Source organism: Hipposideros armiger, unplaced genomic scaffold (genome assembly GCF_001890085.2).
Source record: "Hipposideros armiger isolate ML-2016 unplaced genomic scaffold, ASM189008v1 scaffold_333, whole genome shotgun sequence".
Classification (NCBI taxonomy): Eukaryota; Metazoa; Chordata; class Mammalia; order Chiroptera; family Hipposideridae; genus Hipposideros; species Hipposideros armiger.
The window spans coordinates 1,572,600-1,599,749 of record NW_017731683.1 but is presented as its reverse complement, the minus strand read 5'-3'; the positions used below and the strand labels follow the sequence as shown (position 1 = coordinate 1,599,749).

The 27,150-nt window shown below is 42.0% G+C and overlaps 1 protein-coding gene across 1 annotated transcript in view; it reads right to left on the bottom strand.

Annotated features, from left to right (window-relative positions):
* TBC1D9 (TBC1 domain family member 9) overlaps positions 1-26,372 on the bottom strand; it is a 52,487-nt gene extending 26,115 nt beyond the window's left edge. Inside the window, exons 1-6 of the mRNA XM_019661042.1 lie at positions 26,180-26,372; positions 21,250-21,405; positions 11,816-11,934; positions 7,372-7,600; positions 6,670-6,931; positions 4,717-4,924 (exon numbers count right to left, since the gene is read on the bottom strand). Of these exons, the coding sequence (XP_019516587.1) occupies positions 4,717-4,924; positions 6,670-6,931; positions 7,372-7,600; positions 11,816-11,934; positions 21,250-21,405; positions 26,180-26,372 (1,167 nt within the window). The remainder of the gene's footprint in view (positions 1-4,716; positions 4,925-6,669; positions 6,932-7,371; positions 7,601-11,815; positions 11,935-21,249; positions 21,406-26,179) is intronic.
* Between the last annotated feature and the right edge of the window lie 778 nt (positions 26,373-27,150).

The window sequence follows — 27,150 nt, the reverse complement described above, 5'->3', positions numbered from 1 at the left end:
CCGCCTCTGAGCAGCCCTAAGGAAAGGTCACAGCACTTTTATGTTTTGGAGGAAGCACTCATATTTTATTGAGGCAAACTGAGATCCTTTGACTCTGTTCCAATCCAATAAAACAGCTCATAACAAATCAAACTGGAGCTCATACCAGAAGCTAGAATCATCTTGCTAGGTTTTCTAAATCGTTAGTTCTAAAGTGGGGGTGATTATGCCCCAGGAGACACCTGGCAGCATCTGGAGGCATTTCTGGTTGTCACAAGTGGAGGGTACCACTGGCATCTGGTAGACAGAGGCCCAGGATGCTGCGTGCACAGGACAGCCTGCCCCCAGTAAAGCCCAGCCCAAGACGTCCATAGTGCCAAGGCTGAGAAACCTTGTTTGTGAAGGAATGCTTTGATTTTCATTAAAATTTCATGGAACCATAAAAGAGAGGACTCCTAGCTGCCACATCATCTGTAAGAGACAGAAAACAGCCCTGATGCTGGTTCCTTTAACCAAGTTTAATGTTGGGATGGTTTTCAAAACACCAGTAATCCTTCAAACGTCTCATTTGGATCCCAGGGCCTTGCATCTTCACCTCCTACCCCTTCAACATTTTAAAGGCTTGATTCCGAACAGACATGATATAAACAGCTTAATTGCTGCCCCATCTGCACTGGCAAACTCTGTGTGTATGGTGGGGGTGAAGTAAGTCTACCACATCGGGAGAAAAGTACAGAAGGGAGACATCCATTTTAAGTCTGAACTGAAGACATATATTGGGGTGGTTTATAATAGGATTTTCATCAACTGGAAACTAGGATAAATGCATTAGCATTTTTTCTTTAGTACATTAGGGGAAAAAAACAACCTCAAGGCAAGCCCTAGATAAATGGTTTATTTGCAGTGGTTCTGACTACATAATTAAAGTTTCTTTTCCCCCTCTTCATTTCTACCTGTAAGCAGTCTAGACAGGTCAAACTTTAACCTCTTCCTCAGCATTTTCATGTGAAATACATTTCCTTCAGAGCAGAACCTTAAAAACTTTCTCTCCCTCAAGGTTAAGAAACCTATTGGAGTTGCCTAAAAAGTTCACGGACCCAAGTGTAAAGTGGCTATGGCTGGGACCCATAAAGGGACAAACTGCAGGACCCAACTTCTAGCCTCAGCTTTTATAAGTACATATATTTAGATATACACTTTTAAAGGAATCCTCTGAGATACCTGGAGTTACACAGAAAAGCTTTCTTTTCTCCCTAATTAAAAACAAGAAACCAAAAAATGAAAACCAGAGAAACAAGGAAAATTACCCCTCCTTACCATGAAAAGAATTTTCTCATGACACTTAAGGAATGTGTTAAACAATGCTTATTTTAAAAAGACCCACAAAAGCTCCTTTTCTCACAACAAATTTTTTTCTGATTCTTTTGACCATCAGGCGTCGGGACCAAATGACAGACGCCAAGGGAATTAAAGGTTCAAGTTCTGTACCTAAAACCCAGATAGCCATGTGGAGCGTGATAAAATCAAAGTGGAAAGTCCTTTATTGGGTTGGATCACGAATCCAGAAACAACCAGAAAGCTCCCACATACAACATACAAATGCTTGCACAGTTACGAAGTATTTTTCACGAACAGATTTCTACCCCGTAAGCTTTGTGCCACCAGGAAAGGGTAAGAGCTACGTTCAAGTATTCTACAGTTTAATGAGACACATTTTCATGACCGCTTTGGGTTATAAAATAGACTGGGATTTAATTAAATCTTGGAGTTTAATATGGAACATTTACAAGGTGATTTATGATTGAAAAAAAAACCCAGAGACTTCATCTGGAATTTCTAATGAGGAACCTGATTAGTTCACTTGATCCGCCTGCTTCGCTGCCTCAGTAATTGCTGTAAAATCTATAGCAACCAGATTCTGTGTAAACATTTTACATCTGTCAATGTGGTCTGCCTTAAGTCTATATGTGGAGTATATGTTAATAATCTCCAGTCAATATTTCAGTTTATTTATTAAAAAAATATATAAAACAATCCCTAATTTATCTAGTGCTAAAAATGGCCATTCCGAATAGAATTGAACATTCCCAGGGAGACCCCTGCTGATCAATCAACTTAACTCAGTTCTGAAAGGTACCCAGTCCGTGGAGAGACCACTCTATTCAAACAGAGCCTGGAAGGAGGGTGGGTTGGCTTTTCTGCCATTATTATTACCTAAAGGTAATAAAAATTACATTAAGTCCTCTTCTTCCATTTGTCGGGGTTCGGGCACTACCATTAACATAGCTCAGAGATTCATCAGGTTAAGGGGAAAGGAAGTGCTGTCTCACTGGGCATTTCTTTAAAGCTGCATCCTCCAACCAAAACATGCTTTGTTTCTAAATGCGGCCTCCGCTATCCTCTCTGCTCTGATTCCCCCTGAAATACGACTGTGTTATCTCTGCCCTACTACCTGTTAGGGACGCTGGCAAGCAGAATATGGGCTGACAATATCAGTCACCAGTCTCTCGATTCCCCTGGCTCTCACCATTGTGTTGTAAATCACACTAAAATGGGAGCAGAGCGAGCTGGACCCAAAACCTTGGCAGGTGGTGACCCGGGGAGCAGATGTCCCGAAAATGCTTTTCGCCCTTCTCTGCTCCTCATTTCCCTCTGGATAAACAGAGTGATGACGTGCTCAGATTCATAAATGGCACATCCACGGTACAGTCTCTGTCCCAGAATGGGTTTCCCTAGCCATTCCAGGTAACTTTGCTTTACTACATTCAGGTAGTACTCGACAAAGGAAATTCAATTAGTAATGGTTTATGGCAAAGAAGCTAAATTTGCTGGAAACATTATGAAACCCATGTCAGAGCCAAATTTAAGTACTGTTGAATAATTAACCATCTCAGGATTCACCGCCAACAAAATAGCCTGGCCTCAAAAAGTGTGATAATACCAGTTAGCTCATCCTATAGGAGGAAAACTCAATTTATCAATTGACTGACATTTCTGCGTTCTTTTCGATCAGCTTCTAGGAATTCACAATTTATAGTTTAAAGAAAATTATGTATGTGATTGGGAGAAACCTAAAAATGATGCAAAGGTTTAACCATAGGTAACTGAATAAATATATTCTATATATCCACTTAATGGAAAAATTAAAAATTACATTGGAAAAGAATATTTAATGATATGGGGGAAAGTTTACTATATCCTCACTGTTAAAGGAAATAAGCAAAAATAAAAATTCCCTATGTTTTATATCTAAATAATATCAATGATTATATACAACACAAATTATTGCAATAGCCTGGTAAATGGTACGGCAGAATGTTAACAGTGGTTGTCTTTGAATGGTGGGACTACAGGTGAATTTTGTTTTCTTTTTATTTATCTGTATTTCTACAAATTTTCTGTGACAGTAATGCATTATTCTTAAAAAAAGAAAAAAACAAAAACATTTGCTTATATAAATGATTTTTTAAAAAGAAAAGGCAGAGTGGAAACTTGAATCCTTTACTACAGGAAATCTTAACAAAGGGTCAATGTTAATAACCAAAGCTCCTTGTAACCACCTTCATTCTCTTCTAGACAAGAACCAGGGTAGGTTGAAAGCTTCCAGGTTAGGAACTGCGGGACTGCCAGCCCCTGACATCCTAACCTGGGGTACCTTCTCAGCCCAAACCTCCGCACAACGCTTCCACACAAGACCACTGTGAAGACATGATAGAAACCCCCCCACTCCCACCCCAATTACAATAGGCATGTTTCTTAGACTTTTATCATGCATGAGAATCATTCTGGGACTTTATCAAAATACAAATTCCCAAACTTGCAGAGATTCAGACTCAGCAGATCTGGGGTGGGCTCAGGGATCTGCCACTGTGGCCAGCAGTCCAGGTGGTCCCATTGCAGAAAATCGGAGGACCCGATCTGAAAAACACTTGGTTTTTCTGATTCACAGCCTAGACTGGCTCCTTTAGACCAAGCTACTCTCAGGCTGTGAGCCAGGGGTAATTAATGACATTTTCTACTGTCTGTATTTGATGTTTTCATTTCTGGAGGGGGCCTTTGACATCTCTGACCCTGGTAGGACCACCACTCTAGAGTTAGCCAACTCCTGGAGATAGTAAAAGACTCCCCCAGGGAACAGGCCTTTCATATGCAAACCAACCCCATCCAGGGCACACAGCCCAACCACCTCCTTTCTCTATCTCTCACACTCAGGGCCAGATACCAGATAACTAGGGACAGACTACGCCCCAAAGCCCCTTGAAATGATTCAAGCCAGACAATACTAAGCCTGTTTACCCTGCCCCACCAGTTCCTTCCCTGGGAAGCCACAATGAAGACTCTTACCCAAGACTTCCCTTGCCCTGCCTGCCTGCTAACTGACCCTGTTGCTTGCCCATGTGGCCCCCAGGGCCCCTCCCAGTGGGATCTGCGAGTAGAACAATCTATCTTTTCAATGGTAGTCACCATCTCCTGATCTGTTGGCCTCACCATGCCTGGATAATAATAAAATCTCCATTGTAAAACACGAGGCTGCCTCTGGAAGAGCTCTCACAGGTCCCCCAGTCACTTACAGCAATGATAACACACGAAAGGGTGGCAGGCACCACCAAAAAATTATGAACATTCACTTATGGTTAAAAGCCAGCCATACTGCTGGTTAAAAAAACAATTCCTGGCTTACAAAGAAAAGTATTACAAATGAAACTCTTAAAATACTCGTTTTCACCTGACGCTTACCTCCCGGAGTGGGATAATGAGGCTACACAAGTTCTCTTCCTTGCTGGTAAAGCAGATGTAATTGGTGGATACAAACATTTGCCCCAAAATGTGCATTTTGTTAAATGGAGTCCAGAGGGTGCAGTCTGTATGGCCATCTAATTTTTCATCTTTGGGCAGCCGGAACAGTGCGCGGTACCTCTCACTCTTTGCCCTGGCATCAAGATCGCTGGAAAGCAAGAACAGTAACTCACCTCATGCAAAAGAAATGTTCCACTACCTTCTAAACGATGCAGCAATGAAGGCTCCCCCGCCCCTCTTTCCCTCCTCCATCTTGCCAGACTTATCCCCACCTCCTTGGCTTTTTACTGGAGCTAACACCAACCTATTACCCAAAAGCACAATAAAATTATTGTAATGTAGTTAGGTACCTTGCGTAGTCATTTTATAGTCAACATCTGCCAATGCTCAAGAATCTTAGGGAAACTAGGCCTGGACAGGAAATTCATTCTTTTTCTAAAGGAACACAATAATTTCCAAAGAGACTATCACATTTGCACTTCTCCGGAGTCACTTTGGAGGGCCATATCTTTTAAGACAGAAAAAATGAGAATGCAAACGAGCCTCATGAGTCTGCTGGCTATCACTGTCCACCTGACAGAGACAAGAAAATTGCCTGAAACGCACCACCTCGTAGATAACTAGTTTCCAACCTTAGTTGGGTCCTCTGTTGACTACAATCTTTTCCCTAATGACTTCCTTTTTTCCTGTTCATCTTATAGGTTGTTAAAACCTCTCCCCTCAAGCTCCACCCGACCTTAGCCTCTTGATGGTCTGGTTTCTGGTTTCGCAGAGCAGAGAGAGGCTAAGAAACAGGAGCTCCACCAAATACCTCTCCATCTCCAAAATGACCTCCATCCTCGCTACTTAGTTCCTTTCCCTGCTTCAAAGGCAGCGATCTCAGCACACATAGGCATTGTTTTCCATGACCTATCAGGCATCACTTTTTAAATGATTTGTTTTCTTATAGCTTTATCTCTATGTTCTCTCCTGTCCCTCACCTACCTTCATCAACAAACGTTTCCCATCCTATCCTATGTTCAAATCTTAACATCCTAAAAGGAGCAATCCCTCTCCTGCACCACTGAATTTCTTGGAAAAGCAGTCTATCCTTGCCGAATTCCCCTTCCTTGCCTTTCACTGGCTATTTCATCCACCGTAGTAACCCCATTCATCCTCTACCCCTCCATTCAAACATGTCTCAAATCACCAAACACATCTTCCTTGTGGGGACCTGTCAGGTTCCAACTACCAGCTGTATGCCAGGGATTTCCAATTCCATGTGTGTCCCTGATCCGATCTCCAACGAACTGTCCTGCAGCCAACTCAACTCGACATGATCAAAACTGAGCTCTCCCACCCCTGGACGTGCTCGCCCCCCTCTCACTCCCCATCTCAGTTGAGGGCAAGCCCATGCATACAGTCACGCGGTAGAGCAGCACCATTTCGCTCAGCCTCTCTCTGGCTCTGCTCCCAACATCCCGACTTCCAGGCTTCTTGGCAGCCTCTCCCCACCCCATGTCCCATCACCTTCCAGACGCGCGATGGACTTCCTTCCCTCTGTGGTTTGCCCTTGTGCTGCCCCCAGCATGTTATTCCCTCTGCCTGCAACAGTCATTCTGCTGGATCTGCAAGGGTAACGTCTACTACCTCTGAGAGGCCTTTCCTACCCTCAGCCCCATCTCGCCGTGTGTGTGCCCACGGCCCTCTGACCACAGGCTCAGAAGGGCTGCTGTCCCACTGTGCTGCCTCACTGTACTGCATTGTGAGTGCCTCAGGCAGTCTTTTCACCTCTGTATCTATCCCCAGAAAAGTATTACGAACCCTTGAAGTTGTTCAGAAAATGTTAAATTTTGTAAACGAATAGATGTTTCTCATCTCTAAAGTCTATAAGACTTAGCCTCTGTCACCTACCGTTTCAGAGCGGACACTTTCTTAGGCGACTTCTTTTTCAGTTTGGGCAGGGATCGATCTTGTTCAAACCCTTCATTGTCTAAGAGCTGCCTCATGGCTATGTTGGCCAGCTGCTCCATTAGCTTGAAGGTCTCGTTGATGTTGAGAAACACAGAGAAGAAATGTTCACTGGACCGTGTGCTCACTTTGATCACGTCAGGCAGAAGCAGCGTGGCGTTCTTCTCGAGCTGAGTGATGTCCACCCACCGGATGACCAGCTTGGCTGAGCACAGGGAACAAGCCCGGGTCAATGCCTGGCTCCTTAAAATCCCTTCAGGACATTGCAGTCGCTTGCCCCCGCCCCCACTGGTGCAGAACTCCTCTGACTTTATGTGCCCGTATTTATTACAGTTCTGTTTGTTAGTGATGAGAGACAAACTCAGACCACGTCAATTCTGAGTTCATTAAGTATTAGGGATTTCAGCCTGTGTCTACTAAATTAGTTACACCTTTGGCAAATCTTTATTACTTAATGGCCACTTTTTTTTTCCCCCACAAATATTGAACTGAAAATAATCGAATTTACTTGTTAAACAGTTAAAACACAGTGTTGACCCAGTTATAACTACGGATTTATTCTTGGCATTCTGATGTGGTTTATGAGTTCAGGGCCAACCTCAGTAGACTTCCCAAAGCTTCCCTCTGAAATTCTAGACAACTTACCTTCCCTTCCCATAAGGAAAGAATAAAAGCAGAGGTGATTAATACTGAGGTACATCCAACCCTGGCGGGGGACCTTGCCCTTCCAGTAGCTGCAAGAATAATAGTTGACAAGTTTCTCTTCCTCGGGCATCCCAAACAGCCTATGGAACTTCACAATGGCCTCTTTAAACTTCTCTGTGTCATCATCTTCCTTCACATCGTTGATCTTGTTATACTCTGCAATGATGCCCTAGGCAGGGATGAACACAAAGCACGCAGCTGGTATTACTACGACTATAGCTGCTTTTGTTCTGCAGGCTATATGTATTAGAAAGGGAAAAGTAATAATCTCTAAGGCTAGAATTTTTTAAAGACCCAGTGAATTCTTTTCAAAGCCAATTACCAAGTATAATAGCATTTGTGTACGAAAAGATTTTCAAATAATGGTATAGGTTTTATTATTATCTGTTTATGGGAGCTAATCATGTTATTAAATTCACTTAGAATAAAGCCCATCATTTCATTGTATAAATGAGGAAATGTAAAGATTTTGCTAGTCCTGCTTTTCTTAGCTTATCATGACAGAGTCATCCCAAAAGTCAATTTCTGCCTTTCTCAAAAAATCAACAATCATGAATGGACAAGGAAGGAAAGACCAGAACGCATGTCACTAACTGACACTTGGCCACAAACCCTGTCTCAAGGGCCATGAATAACATCAGGGAACCTAGAGAAAAGGAACAACCATTGGAACAGAAAAAGGGCAAATATGAGAGCAAAAATTATATCAGACACACAATTTTTGGTCAGTTGAACAAAAAATGAAGTATCTGTACAGCAAGTAACTGGCTTAATCTACTGTTGAATCATTTGAATAGCTTGAGAGGTCGTTTCACTGTTACCCAGTGCCTCCCTAATTCCCTGAATACTGGCTTCGCTTGCTACAAAGTGCGCCCCTTGAATCCCGCCTCTGACTTTGGAATCATCGAATCTCCCTCACCTTACCTTCATTTCTTCTAATCTCAAGGTAGCACTGGAATAGCACGAGCTTTCGAGCATGAATATTTTGGCATCAGGTCCCAACTGTGTCACTGCATAGCTGTGCAAAGTTGGGCAGCCCCTCAGATTCTTTTTGTTGTGACTGGACCCTTCGTATTCAAGGATAGAAAATTACAACTGCCTCATACCCAGAATTCCTGCCTTTGGTTCTTAGAATGCTCCTTTAAATTTTAAAAAGAAATCGTTTTTAAATATGACAGGATTTATGAGAATATAGAACTGAGATCTATCACTCTGAAACACTCTGGGGCCTAATACACTCATATCAACAGACCAGACCTTCCCAATTAGTTTCGACAGTAAGGATAATAGTCCTCCATAATAGTTCCTCCCAAGTTTCCCACATTTAAGGGGAAAAAAAGGTCTAGATGCAGAACCTCTTCTTAGTTGGCTGTAATTTTTTAGCCAGGTGAACCGAATGATGGAACAAAGAGATGGAATATCTCCTTCCTGTATGTTCTATATACTAAAAAACAGGTCACCTGCTTCTAGGCAACAGATCTACATAACTCCGGAAAAATTTCCACAATCCAAATATGCAAGGGACACTGATAGGTAATTCACAAAAAAGAGGAAAATGAACTGAGCAAACATGAAAAAATGTTCAACCTCACAATCAATCAGAGACAGAAAATTAAAACAGTAAGACACCAGCTTTGACCTGTTCAATTTGAAAAGCCACTTAAACAACTATAATGCTGAAAGTAAGCAATGCTGTGATAGCATAGGGGTTCTAATATACTGATGATATCTACTAATGTTCATTAAAAATGTTTAAATTACTTAACTCATTAACCAACATTTTGTAATCTATCCCAAAGGGAAAATGGGAAAAGTATAGGAAATTATATGAACAAAAGTGTTCACTGTATTATCATTTGTGCCTGTCCCCCACTAGTCTAGAAGCTAAAGGGACATCTAGAGAGAGGAACATTAAGGTCAATCATAAAATAATATTGTTATTAAAATAATAACTAAAAATTGCATAATAATATAGTACATACTGGTCAAAGAAAAAGACATGATTCAAAATTATATGTACAGTAAGACTACTATTATGATAAAATACATATCAGAAATTTAGAAAAAAAATACAAAATATTATCTATGGTATTTGAATTATGGCTGCTTCTGTAGTTAATTATTACATTTATAATTTATAAAAGTGAATTAGATCTCAAAATAAATACATTTATTGGCTCTCTTAATTATTGGACAATTCGTGAATGCTTAAAACTATTTATTTGCACATGAATGACATTCTTTCACACATAATTGCATTCATAACAATTCCTTCCTCATAACCGGTTTCAGGGGAATTTATTTAATCTGACATTTTTGGTGTAATGAAAATGGTGAAAAGAATGGCTATTTGACATAATTGGTCCTTGTTTTCTTTTTCTTTTTTTTTTTTTTTCCTCTTGGCTGGTGTCACTTCTAAGCTTCAGTATCTCCCTACAGCTCTTTGTTTGTACCTGTTTCCCAAAGACGATCATATGGAAAGGTAGCCGAGACGCTCAGTAGTGGCCCCTGGACAGAGAAGATGCTTCCTGTCCGCGTTTCCCCCAGTTGCCCTTCCTCCCAGCCCCTCCTACATGATCAAATCAGGGGTCCTCAGGCTCACAGCATTTACTTTACTTCGCAGACATTCAGATACGTGACTTAGAAACAAAATGGAAATGTTCTAAAATCTGACTGGGTTTATCAATAAGACAACTCTCAATTATTCTAGAATAATGTGTGTGTGTGCGCGTGCGCGGAGGCTGCCATTTGCTCCGAGCTTCACACTGATCCTTTGCCACGGCTCCCCCTCTCTCACTTTTATCCTCTTCACTACTCTTACAATCGTTTTATTAAGGATGGAGAAGACATTTACATCAACGGTCTTGAAGCAGTGATAAAATATTCATTTTGAGGGGTCAGGGGTGGGAGTAAGGAAGAGGCTGATATTATTATATGTGTTTTTGTTCTCCTCAGTCCTCACTAATATTTTTGTGGTCCAGTTAAAATTCAGCTCTCTCCTTCAACAACGTCAGACTCTAAAGAACAATGAGATTCCACCTATATTCTTTCCCTTCTCCTTCTGAATATAACATTGTTACATGTTCATGCAACAGTTTAGTAAAGTAAAAAAATAAAATAAAATAAAAATTGGCCATTCTGTAGAATTTTAATGAGGAGCACACTGGCAGATCACTTGGTAGAGTTCCTCCTTAACCTCGGTGTAAAAAAGGCTTTCTCATTGTGACTAAAACTCCAGATGTTATAACAGAGAAATCTGCCAACTTTAAATAAAAAAATTTTAACTTTGCATGGCAAAAACTATCATGAGCCAAGTCAAAAGACAAATAGCAAATGAAGAGAAAATAACCACAACATATACCACTGATAAAAGACTAAAGACCTTTCTATAAAGAGAACTTTTAAAAGTTAAAAATGAGACCCGAGGTCCTATAGAAAAATAGGTAAAAGGAGCAGACAGTCTACAAACAGTGATGTAAAAGTGGTCCCTGAACATATGAAAAAATGTTCAGTTTCACTCATAACACTAAAGACAACACTAAAATATTTCTTCCCCACCAGACTGGCAAAAACTCACAGCTGGAGAATCCACCTTGCTGGCGAAGGTGTGGGGACACAGGCACTCCCACACATAAGTGGGAATGAAAAATGGTACCATTCTCGGGGAGCGGAATTTGGCAACATTAAGCAAAATGACCCACGCATTTACCATTTGACCTGGCAATCCCACGTCTACCAGTTTATCATAAAGCTACATCCCCAACAATAAAAATATATTAGAAAATGCTTGAAGGTCCAAGCATAGGAGAGTGGCTGAATTATCTATGGTGCATATACACATAATATGCAGCTTAAAACAAATAAAGAATGAAATGCCACGTGGGGTCCTGGATTGGGCCATGGAATTAAAAAAGAACATGAAGTGCAAAAACTGTTAAAATCTAAATAAAGTACGTAGTTCAGTTAACAATATGATGTCAATGTTAATTTCTTAGTATTGATAAATGTACCATGTTTATATAAGATGTTAACAATTGGGGAAACTGAACGTAGGCTCTATGGGAATTTTCTAATCTGTCTTTGTAGTGCGTCTATAAATCTAAAAATCATGTCAAAATAAAACACAGAACTATTAAAATTAAACAAGAACGACATGTGTACAATCTCTATGAACTTATATGGCGTGTCATTCAGGAGTTATTACGTGAAACATGCACACACAAAGGAGTATACACGTATATACCTGAGGCCTCGTGCGTAAGACTTAAAGAGAAATCAGAAAAATACACATATCTGCCTATTTTTACAACTTTCCTGTAAGTTTTACACTACTTCCAATTAAAAAGTTTAACAACAAAACAAAACAAAACAAGACATCCTCCACCTGTATTTTTCCTCTCACAAATGTGGTGATATCGTTCTCATTTTCAAAGATGGAGAGCGTCTGCAGCAGGTTCTGCTCAAGCCATTCCCAGTGTTCGGTGATTTCTTTTCTGGAACCACCTGTACAGATACAAAAATAATAATAATAAATGCCAGCATGGAAAAGATACCCAAAAACCTAGGTATTTGAATGCATATTCAATGCCACTAAAGCAGGCTATCATTCCAACAGCACTGCTGTCAAATGCTTTCTCTCCTCCAGTGGAGACACACAGAGGACACCTAAGGAGGTGGAGCCCAAGAATGAGGACAGGAAGCCCTCACTTAATGTCATCCACAGGTTCTTGGACGCTAAGCAAAATGATGGTATATCGAAACCAGTTCTGCCATAGGCTAATCAATATAAACGAGAGTTAAGTGCCTACAGCACCTCATCGGCGTTTTAACGAAATGATGTTATTCAAGGACCTGCCATACCGTGTTAACGGTCAAATCTGATGGTGTGAATTCAGAAACTTTTAGGCCACGTTCAGGCTAGAAGGCAGCAACGTTTCTCCCATTCACCACTTTCCTCCCTCCTAGAACCTGCACCTCACAGGGTCACGTAGATCTGGCTAGGCTGCTAGGTTACAGCTGTTAAGTTGCCACAACATGAAAGCTTTGGTATGCCACTGGAGATCTGATGTAACCACCTCTTATAATGGGCAAAAAAAAAAAAAAAAAAAGGATCCTCACTCACTTCAATTATGAATGAGATGTGAAAATGGACTATCGCTCGGGAATAGCCGCCTGGCTCTCAGGAGCATAGTTGCCTTGAGATGTAATGGGATGAGGTCATCCTCACAGCTGCCGACCAAATCACCAGACTTGGGCCAGTCATAAAGAAGCATAAGTCAATTCACTGGGCAGCCTCCAACCGAAATGCCCCTAACCTTGTAGCATATGGAACCAGCACTGCTCTCTGCTCACAACCTCAGGGCCTTACAGGGATGTTGTCAGATGAGGTTGCACAGACACTGGAATAAATTCCCTTCCCTTTTTGTCTTGTTCAGGGATTGTTAATGATTTTGCAGAAAAACGTCTTATAAATCATCCCTATAGGATAGATATAAATTGTACAGATATTGCATATCATATCATAAATGTGTATAACATAGATATAAATTGTATGCACTACTCATCCCAGAATTACAGAATGATTGTGTGATTTTACTGATTCACCCTTCAGGCCTCTCCTTAGATTTCCAGGTTATCTTTTCATTGATTTCTTTAAAATGTCTGTGCTCTGTTCCTTGTCACTCACCAGTAATTCAATATATCTCAAAATCTCACTCTGATTCCTGACAAAGTAAGGTGGGAGACAAATGTTTTTACAAATGATATTCACAACTGTGGGGGCAGAACTAAAGTCTCTTAGAGAATGGCAGTTAGGTTGGAGGGGTTTTAGACCCACTGTGTGAGGCAAAACCAAACCAAACCCAAGTTTATTTTCTTTTACTTTACGCGTGAACACCAAAATTGCCAACATGGAATGCTTGTGTAGAGGATGAAAAGCAAATTTCTGAGTGGAGATGCATCCCTATGAAAATGCTAAGAACAACAGATGTTCTGTAGTGTTTTCTGGGCATTTTTCATGGCTTACTCACTTGAGGTCACAGTCACCTACATGTAAAAGCAATCGATGACTGTATTACGATATCATGGCAAGAGCTAGAACTCAGGATAACTGGGCCCCTCCCTCTCTGCCGCCAGCCCGTTGGGTGACTTTATAGACAGTTTGCTTAATCTCTCCGTCTCAATTTCTTTATATGTAAAATGGAGACAAATGAAAAACAAGACAAATCCATAACCCGTCTCAGAGCACTGTGGTAAAAGTTACAAGGACTAATGTCTACAGATACACTTTGGAAAGTAAAAAACACTTTTCAGAGGCAAAGGACAATGCCATATTTAGGGAATGAGACATTTTGGAGTTTGCCAGAGAGCTCTAAAACATTTCAGACTCAAAATTTTTAAATAGTCTTTGGAAAAACTTTGTTTACAGACAACGAAGGGTGCAGTATGCTTTTAAACTTTTTTGATGACTACTTAAAAATTTTAAAAACATACTGCACCCTTCCTTGTCTGTAAACAGGTCACTACCATCACCAGCTATGACTGGCTGTGATATACAGACAAAGCCCCGTCTAGAGTAAATACTAGCAGTGCACCCTCCACCCCGACATCCCATCTGTGCTTCTTCACATGGATGAAGGCACTGTCACATGTATGCGCCTTAGGACAGAGGTACTCCTGGGGACCCACAGGATGGCTGCACCTCTACAGACCCATCGGACACAATTCCCAGCCTCTGAGTTTGCCTCTCCTCCACCCCCACCTACATGGACCACATGTCCATGTGCCTTCCAGAGGCTGGTTTTCACATGTGCCCTTGGCTCAGCCGGGCATCTCACCATGCTCTGCCCTTTACCAGGTAGTCACACCACATATTTGACTTTAGAGTCCCTGTTCCACTGGTCGTGGAATCCAACCCCATGTGCAGGAGAGGAGCCGGGAGTGCAAATCTCAGTATCTTCAGGTCTTCAACTCTTTCAGCTTACGGTGCTCTGGGTCTGCTGCAGGGCTACCAAACAGGTTTTGGAGGTAGGTCTCATCTGGCTATACCCAGACCTAAGACTCCAAAGTTCCAGAAGACTGGCTTCTAGATAAGGAAGAACTTTGTGTACCAGTCTATGCAACCATATACTATTTGAGGAAAGACACAAATGTCAGCAGCCAATGGTAGTTTTAGGAATTAACTATGGGTTCCTATCTATATCCAACAGATGATTCCAGAGAGAGTAATGAAAATGTGCCTTTTACATTTATATTTACTGCACGAATGCACCATCCTTTCTGAACACTTTCCTAAGTGCACAAAGAATGAACGAGGACAGGCATTCATGGCTTCAGGTTCTGGAGTCTAGAAGTCTGAGGATACCGATAAGGCATAGCTGGGCTCAACCCCCAGCAGATGAGACAAATTCCAAAGACGTCAATTTAGTAAAAACTATTTCTAAAAGCAGGTGTCCACTTCTGTCCACTTTTGACCCCAGAACAAACAAGGGGTCCAGGGTACCTCTCAGTGATCACAGAGCAAATATCCTGGGAACAGTTTGAGAGCAACTATTACTTTTGCCAGACCATTCTTTGGGGACCAGTGAAGACTCTAAAGAAATCATGTTGGAATCCTAAATATTCCTTCTAAATGGCTCTTTCATTTCTCAAGAAAATAAGTACAAGTGCTGTAATATCTAGGATCGTGGCGCGCTTCTTTTGTTACTGCTTAAAGTGAGATAACGTGAAGCTCCTTTGCCCTGACTCTGACCCGCAGTTTGAGCAAAATGTGTTGGACGCTCAGAAGAGAAGGGAAGGGCTCGACTGTCGACTTTCTGGAAAGGCCTCATTTACAGAGATGCATCAGAGAAAACAAGCTGACCCACCTGTGCAATCAGCTGGAACAACAAAGGTGTCATGCCTGAGGATACTTCAGGAAGTGCAAGTTAAAGCATCGGATGGGGTCAAAACCAGATCAACCCTAGATGAGCTTAAGGTTATTTAGAAATGAATTTTGTAAACATGAGAATCCAAATACCATTCAAAGTGTTTTTCTGGTTTGTTTGTTGTTGTTTTTTAAGCCATAGGCCCTGTGCCTATATCTGGGCAATTTCAACATTATCTATGGTGATAAAAAATAGTAAATCATCCTAGTCTCATTTGTCATCTAGTTTGAAATGTATCTTAAAGCACATGCAGTGGACTTGAAATAAAAAGGAAGCAGCATTGAGATGGACCCACACATTGATTCCATCATATCTGGCCCCTGAGGTCTAAGAACCAAGGCTTAGGTCCCCACTGAGAGACACTCAGTGGGTATTTCTTTGTGATGCATGATTGAGAATACATTTTGGTTCGAAGACTGCAGCACTAAATTCCAGGATAACGTAGATGGTAAATGCTCACTGATCAAGAATGTGTTCATGTGTAGGTTAATATGTATCTGAGTGTCCATGCGACTAGGAGACCATTCACGACACAGCAGGAAACTAAAGCAAAGCCAACCCACTAAATCCCCTATGGATTAAAAAGCAACCAAGCTGGTATTTTCAGATGCCAGGACAGGTTGGATCCCAGAGCTGATCCAGTCCTCAAATGAACAGCCTGAATGAACAGCCCTGGGAGCTACTTAAAGGGAACCAAATGAAGGAATCAGCTATGTCATGGCCTTATCCAAACACAACTTTAGCCACCTAGGTGATGGTTTTGAAATTTAAATACCAAATGAAGGCAAGCGGAATACTCAATACACTAGAGGAGCATCTGCTGTCCCTGTATTATGTACAAAGGCACCATGTACTCTCCACAGCCAGAAAAACGACAAGCTTGTATTTGGAGAGGGCTAGAGATAGGGCCCCAAAATAACGTGGTGATTTAAAACATTCTTAGAAACAAAAGGGAGGTTTGTGGTTTAAAGATTTAAATTTATTAATTTATTTAAAGTGAATGAAAGCTATAATTAGAAACAGGTTAAAGGCAATGATAATGTTATCTATGACTTATTTGTACTTATCAAGGCCACATGCCATGCTTAACTTTAGATACTTGATCAAAGGTAATCTCACAGCAATTATCTGAGTAGTTCCAGCTATAATCCTTTCATATATGAGGAAACTGAGGCTGTCACATTTCTGTAAGGTCAAATCCAGATTTTTCTCGCTCCAAAACCTACACTCTTAATGGCTATACTTGAGCACCTCCTGACGTATTTAGAAGTGGGGTCAATATGAGTAGGGGTTCGATTACCTGGAGTGATAAGGAGCCTGGTTATCAGGGAGAGGGAGACGATGCCACACAACGGTTCAGACCCACACTTTGTCAAAAAAGTACACGTGGTTTCAAGTCCCCACCAGGCTGCTTTGTGACCATGGGTAAGTTACTTAACCTCTCTGTGTTTCAGATTCCTCATCCGTAATATGGAGGAAACACCTCTCACACTGGTTTGTGCTGGGCATTACAGATGCTAACACATGTAAAGTCTTTAGCACAGGTCTAGAACACACACAGCACTCAGTAAACAGATACTTTCGTTATTCTTATCATCATAAGCAACACAACACAAACAGCTTATCCTGAAATGTGTTACAGATGATAGTTCTAACTTCTGAGGTCCTGACACTAAGAAATCAGCTGTTTAACTGTTGCCTGACTAACACACACTCAGCAGAAATCTCTCTGGCCCTGACATCACTGTGTTTGAACTGCAAATGTACATGTTACTGAGGGAAGGCCTAGAACAACTTCTTGTGTAACTATTATAAGCTCCTTACAGAACTCTGCTTAAAATCTCTTACAGGTCATAACAATATGCTCATGGCTTTATAAACGCTTTAAGAAAACAGAGGCCCAGGTAACTCATCCAACCTTGGCAGTAGGAATCAGTGGTCGATGTCCTTATCTTGTGTAAGTGTCAAGGTCCTTTCCTGCCCTGCTGGAGAGAATGCAATTGGCTATCTTTCTAGAGGGCAACTGGGAGACAGACACTACAAGCCTTACCTATATGCATGTATTTTGACTCAGCGTACCTACTTCTAGAAATGTATCCTAAGGTGACAGCTGAGGGATGTGAAAAGATTTTGTTCACAGGCTGTTCACTGAGGTTGTTTAAAATGCAGTTAACATTAGGGGGAAAACCCAAATTTCCAGCAATGGCCTATCGGGTAGTTAAATTATGTTATATGTTACAATAAAATATTATCTACCTATTAAAATTGACATTATAGAAATAGGTTTTATTGACATGGAAACTCTATACGTATATATATGTATGTATAGACAGAATTATATACATGTATATAAAGTCTGGATGGTGATTTATGATGTATTATTGTTTTATAATTTTTTTATTCTTTTTGCTTATTTATATTTTCTAATTTTCTGCAATAAACATATATTGTTTAAAGAAAAAAAAAAACAAGGTCTTTTGTTTCTTAAGCTGCTCTGTTCCTAAAAATTCAAGACTAGTTTGTGAGGTCCACAGACCAAGAAAAGATTATCAAATAGCAACCAAATTCCACCTTTCGTGTATCTCGTATGGAAGGCAACTAAATTACCTGACACTGTCTCTTATCTGCTGTAGAGAAATAGCAGAAGCAGAACCAATTAGCAACCTTTAATTAAATTCTGGGCTCTACCAGCTGCTGACTGACAGAATGTTTAATCCTACAAGCCGGCACAGTTCTCCTGATAAAGTACCGGCCTAGGAGTGCGGGAGACCCGATAACTTGGTCTCAGTCCTGCACTAACTGGCTATGACGAGTAATGTGCACTTGGGCATTCACTCTGCCTCTGGATCCTATCAAATTAAGAGTGCTGGACAAGACAGTGGCTCACATAGCTTTCAGTTCTGAAAACAAATGACCATTTAGGCCCAGAGAAGATTCTGGGCTGGTAAAGGAGAGGGAAACGAAATCAACAGGTCATCGGTGACGTGTCCATCAGACACATACCCTCCGCCCCATTTCTTTAATCAGGCCTGTCCCAAGGTCAGATGGTCAGAGGAGCTGACAAATCCTCTTTCTGTATGTAACTCTCCTCCCCAGCTCTCCCAGATCTCGTCTTTAGACACCGTCCTTGGAATTCCCTGTATTTCTGTGTCCACATTCTTACCAAGGCTGTAGAAACCTTCTTACTGTTAGAAGCTTCTAGTTTTTATATTAGGGAAAGCTTTCTTCTTAAGTCCACTGAAGGCCAGCTGGGGTAAAGGACTAGGCTCTGTCCTGCCTTTCGGGGAACCAAGTCCAAACACCAGCTGTTAGGGGAAGACCTGTAGCTATTGAGCGCCTTAGCGAACCTAGTGCCCTAGGTACAAAACCATCAGTCAGTTGCCTGGTGGAGAAGAGGCAGAATTGTCAGCTCCACAAAGCTGGCTGGACAAATTCCTATGGTGCTGCTTTCTTATGTTCTTAGAGATGGCAAAGGGTATCATTTACTGCACAAACCATTGAGTAAAATGAAATTCAGTGGGACTAGAGCTGAAGGCACAATGGTATATCAGTGAAAGAGAATGGTGGCTTCATTTTGGGTAGTAGTGAAAAGTAAGAGTCATTACTTAGGAAGGTTTTTGGCTCCCCTTCCCAATTAAAGGTCTCAATGCCAAGGAAACGTACAAAAAAACAAAACCAAAAAACAAAACACACAACAATTTCTTTAAATTAATCTGGATACAGACTGTTAAAAGATAATACAAAGAAACACATGAAAATAATGTTTACCCAAATAACTTGCTTTTTTCCTTCCTCCTCTTCCTGTATGGCTCCTATTACCAAGGGCAAGGTGATTATTATGTTGGCAGTAGGTTAGGCTGGATCCAAAAGACCCCTCCTCCTGCTGGTTCTGTGTCAAGTAAGGCCAATCATACTGGTGGGATTTGCTCCTCTATAGAAAGTCGTCTACGTGAAGACACTGATTCTAGATGTTCTCTTTAATTCACTTTACATGTAACAAAGAGCCACAGGGCTCGTGGCATAGACCAAGGTCTTAGAACTGTGGGATTCTACAGGGCAGTGAATTAGACTCACCCAATTTCCTGCTTCTCTCACAGCAATGATTCATGACATTCAAGAAAACAAAGTTCCCAACATACTGTCCCACCAAACACCAACTTTGTCGCTTATGAAAAAAACAACATTAAAATTACAAACTGAAAGGTCAGCATATCAGAGAAATCGCTTTAAGACAGCGGCGTCCGCTCTTAAAATCTTCTCATGAAGGGAAGCCAGCAATTTGGAAATTTAACGGAAATCGACAAGACAGAACAACTAATGGGTGAATGGGACTTTCACAGTGGTTGTCACTTCCGTGGAGTCTTCCACAAGGAAATTCTGGAGCTGTCTTTATGGGTAATCAATAGATACAAAAGCTAAAACTGTTTTGGGTTTATTATAATGAGATCATACAGTTGTGACAGGCATTACTTACTGGAAAAATGAAAGTGCTATAAATTATGCCACCAGCATTTACTGCCTAGTGTTCCTTAGCCTCAGCTTGGCAAATAATTCAGGAATAATCCAGTTTGTAACTCTGGGCTCTTTCCCACACAAGCATTCCTAGGATCTGCTTCATAGAACGGCAAAGTCCCAGAAACAGACCGAGTAGTAATGTCAGACAACAGGGAGAAAAAGGTTAGGGCTGAGGGGATAGAAACAGTGGAGTCACAGGGGCACAAACCCACTCTTCACATCCCTGTAAATGTGCACTGATTGAGAAGGCCAGGATCTGAGGGGGCCAAGGAGAGGGCAGAGCCATGCCAGGCTCAGAGGGTTTCAAAAGCCTCTGGCACAAGTGGAGGAACTGCTGGACGGTGAGTGAGAACGTGTCCAAGTGTCCTTCCCACACTCTCATTAATTAGAAATCTGCCTGATTTCTAATTTCCTTCCTTTTTACTCCTTCACTTGCTGGCTACACTATTTTAACACTATTCTAGATTGTCTGCCAGCTAAATGTGACACTTTTCCAACCAACTAGCACAGGGCCCTTCCCCTTCTACAGAAGCCGTTGCATCCTTCCCTTTGCATCAAATGAATCACACAGGGCGCTGGAATGCTACCGTTCTCATCCTGGGCTACGCTGGCAAGTCTGCCTTCTTCAGGCTCCCCGCTTCTCTCTGCCTTTATCCTGTACCCCCTCCCTCTCACTCCAATCCCCATCCTTCACTCCTGGGTGGCTTTCTCCAGGTCCTGAACCCTGATGTCTACCCTTCATTTCCCAGAATGCACAAATGACTGATATATTCCACTGTTTCTCACGGGTCTGTTTGCATCTTAATCACAATAACTTTAAAGGGGTGCAGCTACATACGATGTTAGAACTTCAGGTGCTATGAAAGCCTTGAGGGAGCATTACTAGGACGCTGGAACCTTCTAGCAGCCTGAAATCACACCCAGATGACTTCCCCACCGGTGTGCAAGGCCAGCCAAGATTCCTGCATTTAGATGGGAGCCCCACAATCAACTGGCACTAGTGTTGCGTGTTCACACTGCACTGTAATTGACTATTTACTTGGGTTTGCAAGAGCGGAGACCGGATCTGATTATCTTTCGATCTTCAGACCCCAGCACAACAGCACTTCCTACCAAGCAGAGATCAATTTAAAAACTGCCGGAGAGGATGTCACTACAGATGGAGGAGGCCACAGGATCCCAAAAAGACTTCACCAGAGTGAGAAAGAAACCATTATTGTATAAAGCCATTGGGGTTTGGGGTTCACCTATTGAAATGGCTTCCGTTACTTACCCTAAAATACCAAGTGATTGCATTCCACAAATAAAAGTTCCTTTTCTTCTAACAGAACGCTGTTAGTCATAATGTTTATCTGTATTTCCAAATTCTGTTACTTACCACAGGCGATGGTCCAATAGACCAGAGAGTCTGGAGTCTGGTACAGGATTCGGTAAGGAGCGACCCGGGCACTGGAGTCCAACACCACATCCAGGGTACCCACCAATAGGCCTGAGGGCAGAAAAAAGGGAGAAATGCATAAGGGTTCCCTCAGTGCTTTCCCATTTCCAGGCAGAGGGAAATGTTAACTTGACTTTTACCTAGATTGCATGTTTACTAAGGATGGCTTTGGGATGGAACTGATGGTGGTTGAGGCTGGAAGAGGGGAGACTAAAGGTCCCCAGCCTGCCTTGCTCTGCCACTGTGGAAAATAAACAGCATACACAAAAGCTCCAAGTTCAGTGCCTGCCCCCAGCAGGCTTTTCATCAAGTTCTGCTGAATCTGAACCGCAAGTCCTGAAAGTATCACCACCAGTATCTCTTGATGTGTCTGTCATCTTATAACAATGGCTGGAGGTTTGGTCTAACCATACCGACTAAGACCTTGATGTGCACAACTCCACTGCAATTCACTTCCTCCTGGGCTGGCAGGCAGGGGTCCTGGAAACAGCCACGCGTGAGTCGACTAGAGTTCAGAAGAGCTCAGTCATGGCTCTGACTCTGTGATACCCCGTTCTGTGGTGTGGACAAACAGACCACTTAATTGCTCACTGCTTTGACTGCCTCAGCTGTAAAGTGACTGTAACAGCATCTGCCTTTCTGAACCAGGGTTATTAACCAAGAAACCTAGAGGAGGTTAACATGGGGAAGTCCCACAGTTGTCCTTGGTCTTTGCACAAGGCTAGGGATCCATTTAGGTTCATTCCAAACCACAGTGACCATTAGATGCCCTGAACACATCGGGAAAGGCAAACTTTCACTAAAGTGGAAAACTAATTCATTGGTTTGCTCTGGACTGTATGAAGTACATTAAAAATAAAAATCCTTAGAGCCTGCCAAGGTTTCCAAGGGTGAGATTTCCACATAACGTCACACAAGTGTGTGTTTTTGTCTACTGTGACTTGGATTTGCCGCAAAGACCTCTAATTACTTTTCAATTATCTGCAGATGGAAAAGGATGTTAATAGGAAAAGCAGAAGACTGCCAGCTAAGCTGGATCCCCTTTGACTGGAAATAAAAACGCATGGCCCATGATAACTGAACGTTTATAATACTTCCCTCTTCTTGAATCCAAAGAAGAAATAAAATGCCTTAAATACTGGAAGTGTCACATATGTTGGTTCTAAGGCGCACAAATGTCAGTCTAGGGTTAGGGAATTGCAGTCAAGAGTTGGAACCTCGAAAAGGGTATCTTAGGAGATAAAGCTCTTCTTCCCAGGGCAGGTGTGGCTCTCTGGGCAGAGCAGCTGACAGATTCTGTTCTGGTTCTGGGATTCTTCACTCCTGGCTCTGCCACATCCTAACTTTCAGTCCCAGCCTCCCTGAGCCTCAGTTTCCCTATCCTTCATGTCTCATTAGATGTCTGTACTCTGTAACACCCTGGAGGGGAGATATCTGTAAAGGTCCAGTCAATCCACACATCTTGATCACTACAAATGTCCCCAATGAAAAGCCATCTCCAACACCCATTATTCTCATTAACAAAACCTCTGGTGTCACCCAGAGAGAAGAATGCTGAGTTGTTTCAAGCAGACCCCCCCTGGAGTGAGGGCTTCTGATTGGATGCCAGCTCACCTACTCTGAGTGCACATTCACAACGGGTGTCGCCAACTTCCGCTAAGATTTAGATGGAAACTAACAGGTACCTACCGTGGGGGGGTCCATGCTGAAATATTTTCAAGTTACAGACAGTATCATATCATGACACTCATATGAGGTGCACATAAAACTAAAAAATTTTTGTGACAATTCTTCAAAAACTGGATATCCAAATAGAAAGTAATACTGTGACTTGAAGTATGCAACTGGCCGATAAACACACACTGCCACATTAACCCAGATGTGCCCGCTCCCTTGGTAACACTGACCAGTGGTTTCCCCCCATTTGGAATGTTGTGCTTGCCCGTCAACGCTCACGTCCTGCCGCCTCAGATGACAAATTCCTAATTACCTAACGCAGCCTCTTTCTAAGCCTGATCTCCCTCTAAGTTCTGCTCCTGTGACACTTGTTGCGTTTATTTCAAACTACTTGCGCGTTTTGCTTTGTTCCATTTCTTCTCCTCTCTCCAGACTAGGAGCTCCTTGAGGGCAGAGGCTAATTGATCCTTTTGGACTCCTAGACCCTGCACTTTGCTGGCACAGTAAGCTCTGAACATGTGCTGGATGAATGGACAAGTTAGGTATTTTGGGAAAAACTAGATAATAAGTTATCGCCATGCTGCTTAACCTCTATGGCTACAAGGAGTGGCGACTTTGGAAAAGAAAAACGACTATACCCTCTGTGAATACAGGACACTAGAAGATGGAAAATATGGTCTACAGCATCCCCCCAAAAGAAGAGCTGCAATCAGGATTTCCTTAGAAGTCCTATTACTCATCCCTCTGAAATGGCTGTCAAAACACTGAGCCTTTCACTGTTTCCCACACAAAGCATTGTTCTAGTCAGCTATTTTGGGTATTCAACAATCTTTGATCATCTGAAATAACTATATCGAATTAGGGTCCTCAGAATAACTTCTCTGCCTCTACCTGTTACATTAGTTCGGGGGGCCACTGGTAACATAAAAGCGCTGTTTTCAAGGAGAGTCAGAAAACACTGCAAAATTAGGCTTCCCACCTGGCTGTGGACACTAGAGGGTGTGTGACACCCTCTAGTCTCCACGCCCAGGCAGCCCCCACTTCTGGGGCAGAGATGTGTCAGGAGAGGGCAGGACACATAGCAATGTGCCCATGACAATGGCCTATCCATCTACTGGTGATCTTGGAATAATTTATGTTCAAGTGGACAGAATCCTACACATCACTCAGCTTCCCTGTGTTCCCTCAGCCTTGCAGCCAGGCGGAGATGAGGCTGAGATCTACAAAGACCAGGCCAGAGTGGTCCAGGGAGTGGGCGCAGTTTTGGGCTGGGTTCTCACATGGAAACAAAAATGGCACCCACTTAGAGAGTGCCCGGTGTGTATTAAGCACTATCGTTTAATAAAATGTTCCAAAACCACAGAAAAGTATAGGAAATTACAAAATACACAGACTACCACTTTAACATTTGCCCTTACCGCCTTCAGAACTGTGTTTTTGTTTTTTTAAAGAAAGAAAATGCAACACACACACACATACAACAAAGGTCCTTTTGTGCCTCTAAACCCTATTTCCCTCTCTCCATTCGCCAATCTTAAGCTGTTCTGTATTCTGCTTATCCAAGTCTTTATACTTCTATTGCCCCATATGTAAGTACATGAATACAGATATAACAATGATGTGTATTTTACAATTTACATCAATGATAAACCGTGGATATTGTTCTGCAACTTATGTTTCTTACCCAATAACATGTTTAAAAAATGTACCCAGGTTATACTTGTAAATCAATTCATTCACTTTAAATGTTGTGTAATAGTCCACTGTATAAATATACTATAATTTATCAATTTTTCTAATAAAGGACATTTGGGTTTATCTTTAATTTTTTGCTATAATAGACACTGGGGTCATTTTCTTTACGCATGATCCTTAAGCACGGGAGCACATTTTTTTTTAGAAGGGAACGGTTGGGTCATAGGGTAAGTGCACTTGTAAACCTTATTAGCTATTACACAATTGCTCTCCAAAGTGGTTGTGCCAATTTACACTCTCACCAGGCAAGTGAGAGAGTATTTCTCCATGTCTCCAAAACTTAGTATTACCATTTTTTTTCCCCAATCTCAATGGTGAAAAATGGTATCTATTTGTTATTTAAATTTGCATGGATCTGATTACTCATGAATCTGAGTATCTATTTCCTGTTTATTGGGCATTCTAGTTTTCTATTCTGTGACTTATTTGTTGCTCCTATTGTGCTGACATTTGCTGAGAGACCCAGGTCAGAAACTCAGAGTTTACCACTGAGAGGCTTCCGCTAACCTATACATTGGATTTTGACTCGTTACAGCAAATATACACTGATATCTCTAAAGCCGAGACGTAGTACACTTGGATTTCCTTCTTTATAATCTTCTATACAGATGCAAACATTTGGGATCACCTGTGTCCACTTTGTCCTTCTGGCTACATGGGAATGGTACATGCCCTTTGAGTCTTAGCACTCATATGGGCCACATGATATGGGGCAGAAAGTACTTAAACAATAACATCCAGAAGCAGCTACTGACAGATGTACAAACTTCAGGCACATCACAATTTTACACCTCTCTTAATAAAACTTGTTTGCTTGCTTGTGTTTAAAGCCTTCAAGGCTTTACACAAGTCATTTTACTTGATTGGAAAGTTCCTTCCTTTTTTCTCTTTCTAGAAAATGTCTATTTCTCTCAATGTCCGGGTCAAGGTCACCTAACACATATATTCTGCTTTCATCCAACATGCTCCTCATTCTTCTCAAGAATTAACTGTTCCGGGCAGGCCAAGTGGCGCGTTGGTTAAGAACTGGCTTGCGACGCCAGAGGGCCCCGGTTCGGATCCCACATGAGGGCCAGTGACACTGCCCTCTACAGCTAAGATGCTGAACAACAGCTCAACCTGGAGCTGGGCTGCCGTGAGTCGCCGGGATGGCGTAGGCTGCAGCCCCTGCTGCAGTGGGTTGCCATGGGCTACAGTGTGTAGCCAGCAGCCAGCATGAGTGGCCGTCCAGAAGCCGGCGACTGATCTGCCCCGCCTGGGAAGAGCACAATGATGGTGCCAACTTGGGCCAGTGAAGCAACGTCCTCCACAACTAGACTGAAGAACAAAAGGACAGCAACTTGTCTGTTCCCATCCCCCCAATTCCCCAATTAAAAAAAAAAAAGAATTAACTGTTCCCCTTTCTGTGATCTGCCAACCACCTTGCACTTCATGTTACTAAGGTAATTGTCACATTGTTCCCACCAGTCCACGAGCCCCTTGAGGGCGGGCACAGCCTTATTCGCCTGAGAATTCCCAAAGCCTACAGTGATATCCAGCACATTAAGCTGAATATTTATAAAACGGGTCATGACATTGTCAGCTTGATGGACATCAGGAGAAGCCGAGACCTGTTTACAGAGCTTATTCATCTTTATACCAAGTACCCAGCATATTAAGTGCTGGCAAACTAGCCTTAAATAATTAAAACTGTCTGGGAATCTTACAGTGAAAAGAGATGAAGATATTAGAAAAAGGCTGGAGAACCCATCTCAGGGAGTGTGAGGTAATGCAGAGCAAACTCACATCTGAAACTCTGCACCTTGGGAAATCAATTTCTCTAATCTCAGAAGTCATTTGTCGCTTTTTAATGAATATTGAGATTTGGAATTAAACGGGTTCAAAGGCAGAGATTTTCAGGGAAAGCACAAGCCTTTGTATTCTCCTACTTTCAGAAACAGTCCAGTTTAGCATTTGTCAACAAACAAGAAAACCCAAAGATTTAATTAACCAACTTAAACTCCTGCGTCCAACGCCCAGATTGGTAAACACTAGTTTGCACACTATTCTGGCCAGAGGACCATGTGAGTTAGGGAAACTGTCTTGTGTGCACAGCTGTGAAGGAGAATGCTAGAGTTGCCAGGTGAGGGTTAGCCCTGTACCTATGAATGCACCTGAGTTCTAGTGTCATCGTGAACAATGTGAAGGCACACACGGACTGCTGTGGGCTAGCCACAGTATGTATGAGAGAATATGGGCAAATGGCTGTTCTCTGCATAAGGAGGTGAGGACCTGGGAAATTTGTTCAGAGAGGTGGCTAGGGCAATGTGTTTTTCTCAAGTTTCATAATCTCAAGAGTGGAACAGCCTTTCTCCGGTAGGGGTACTACTGGTTTTAAAAGGGGAGACCAATTCCAATAGTGGGGTTCTA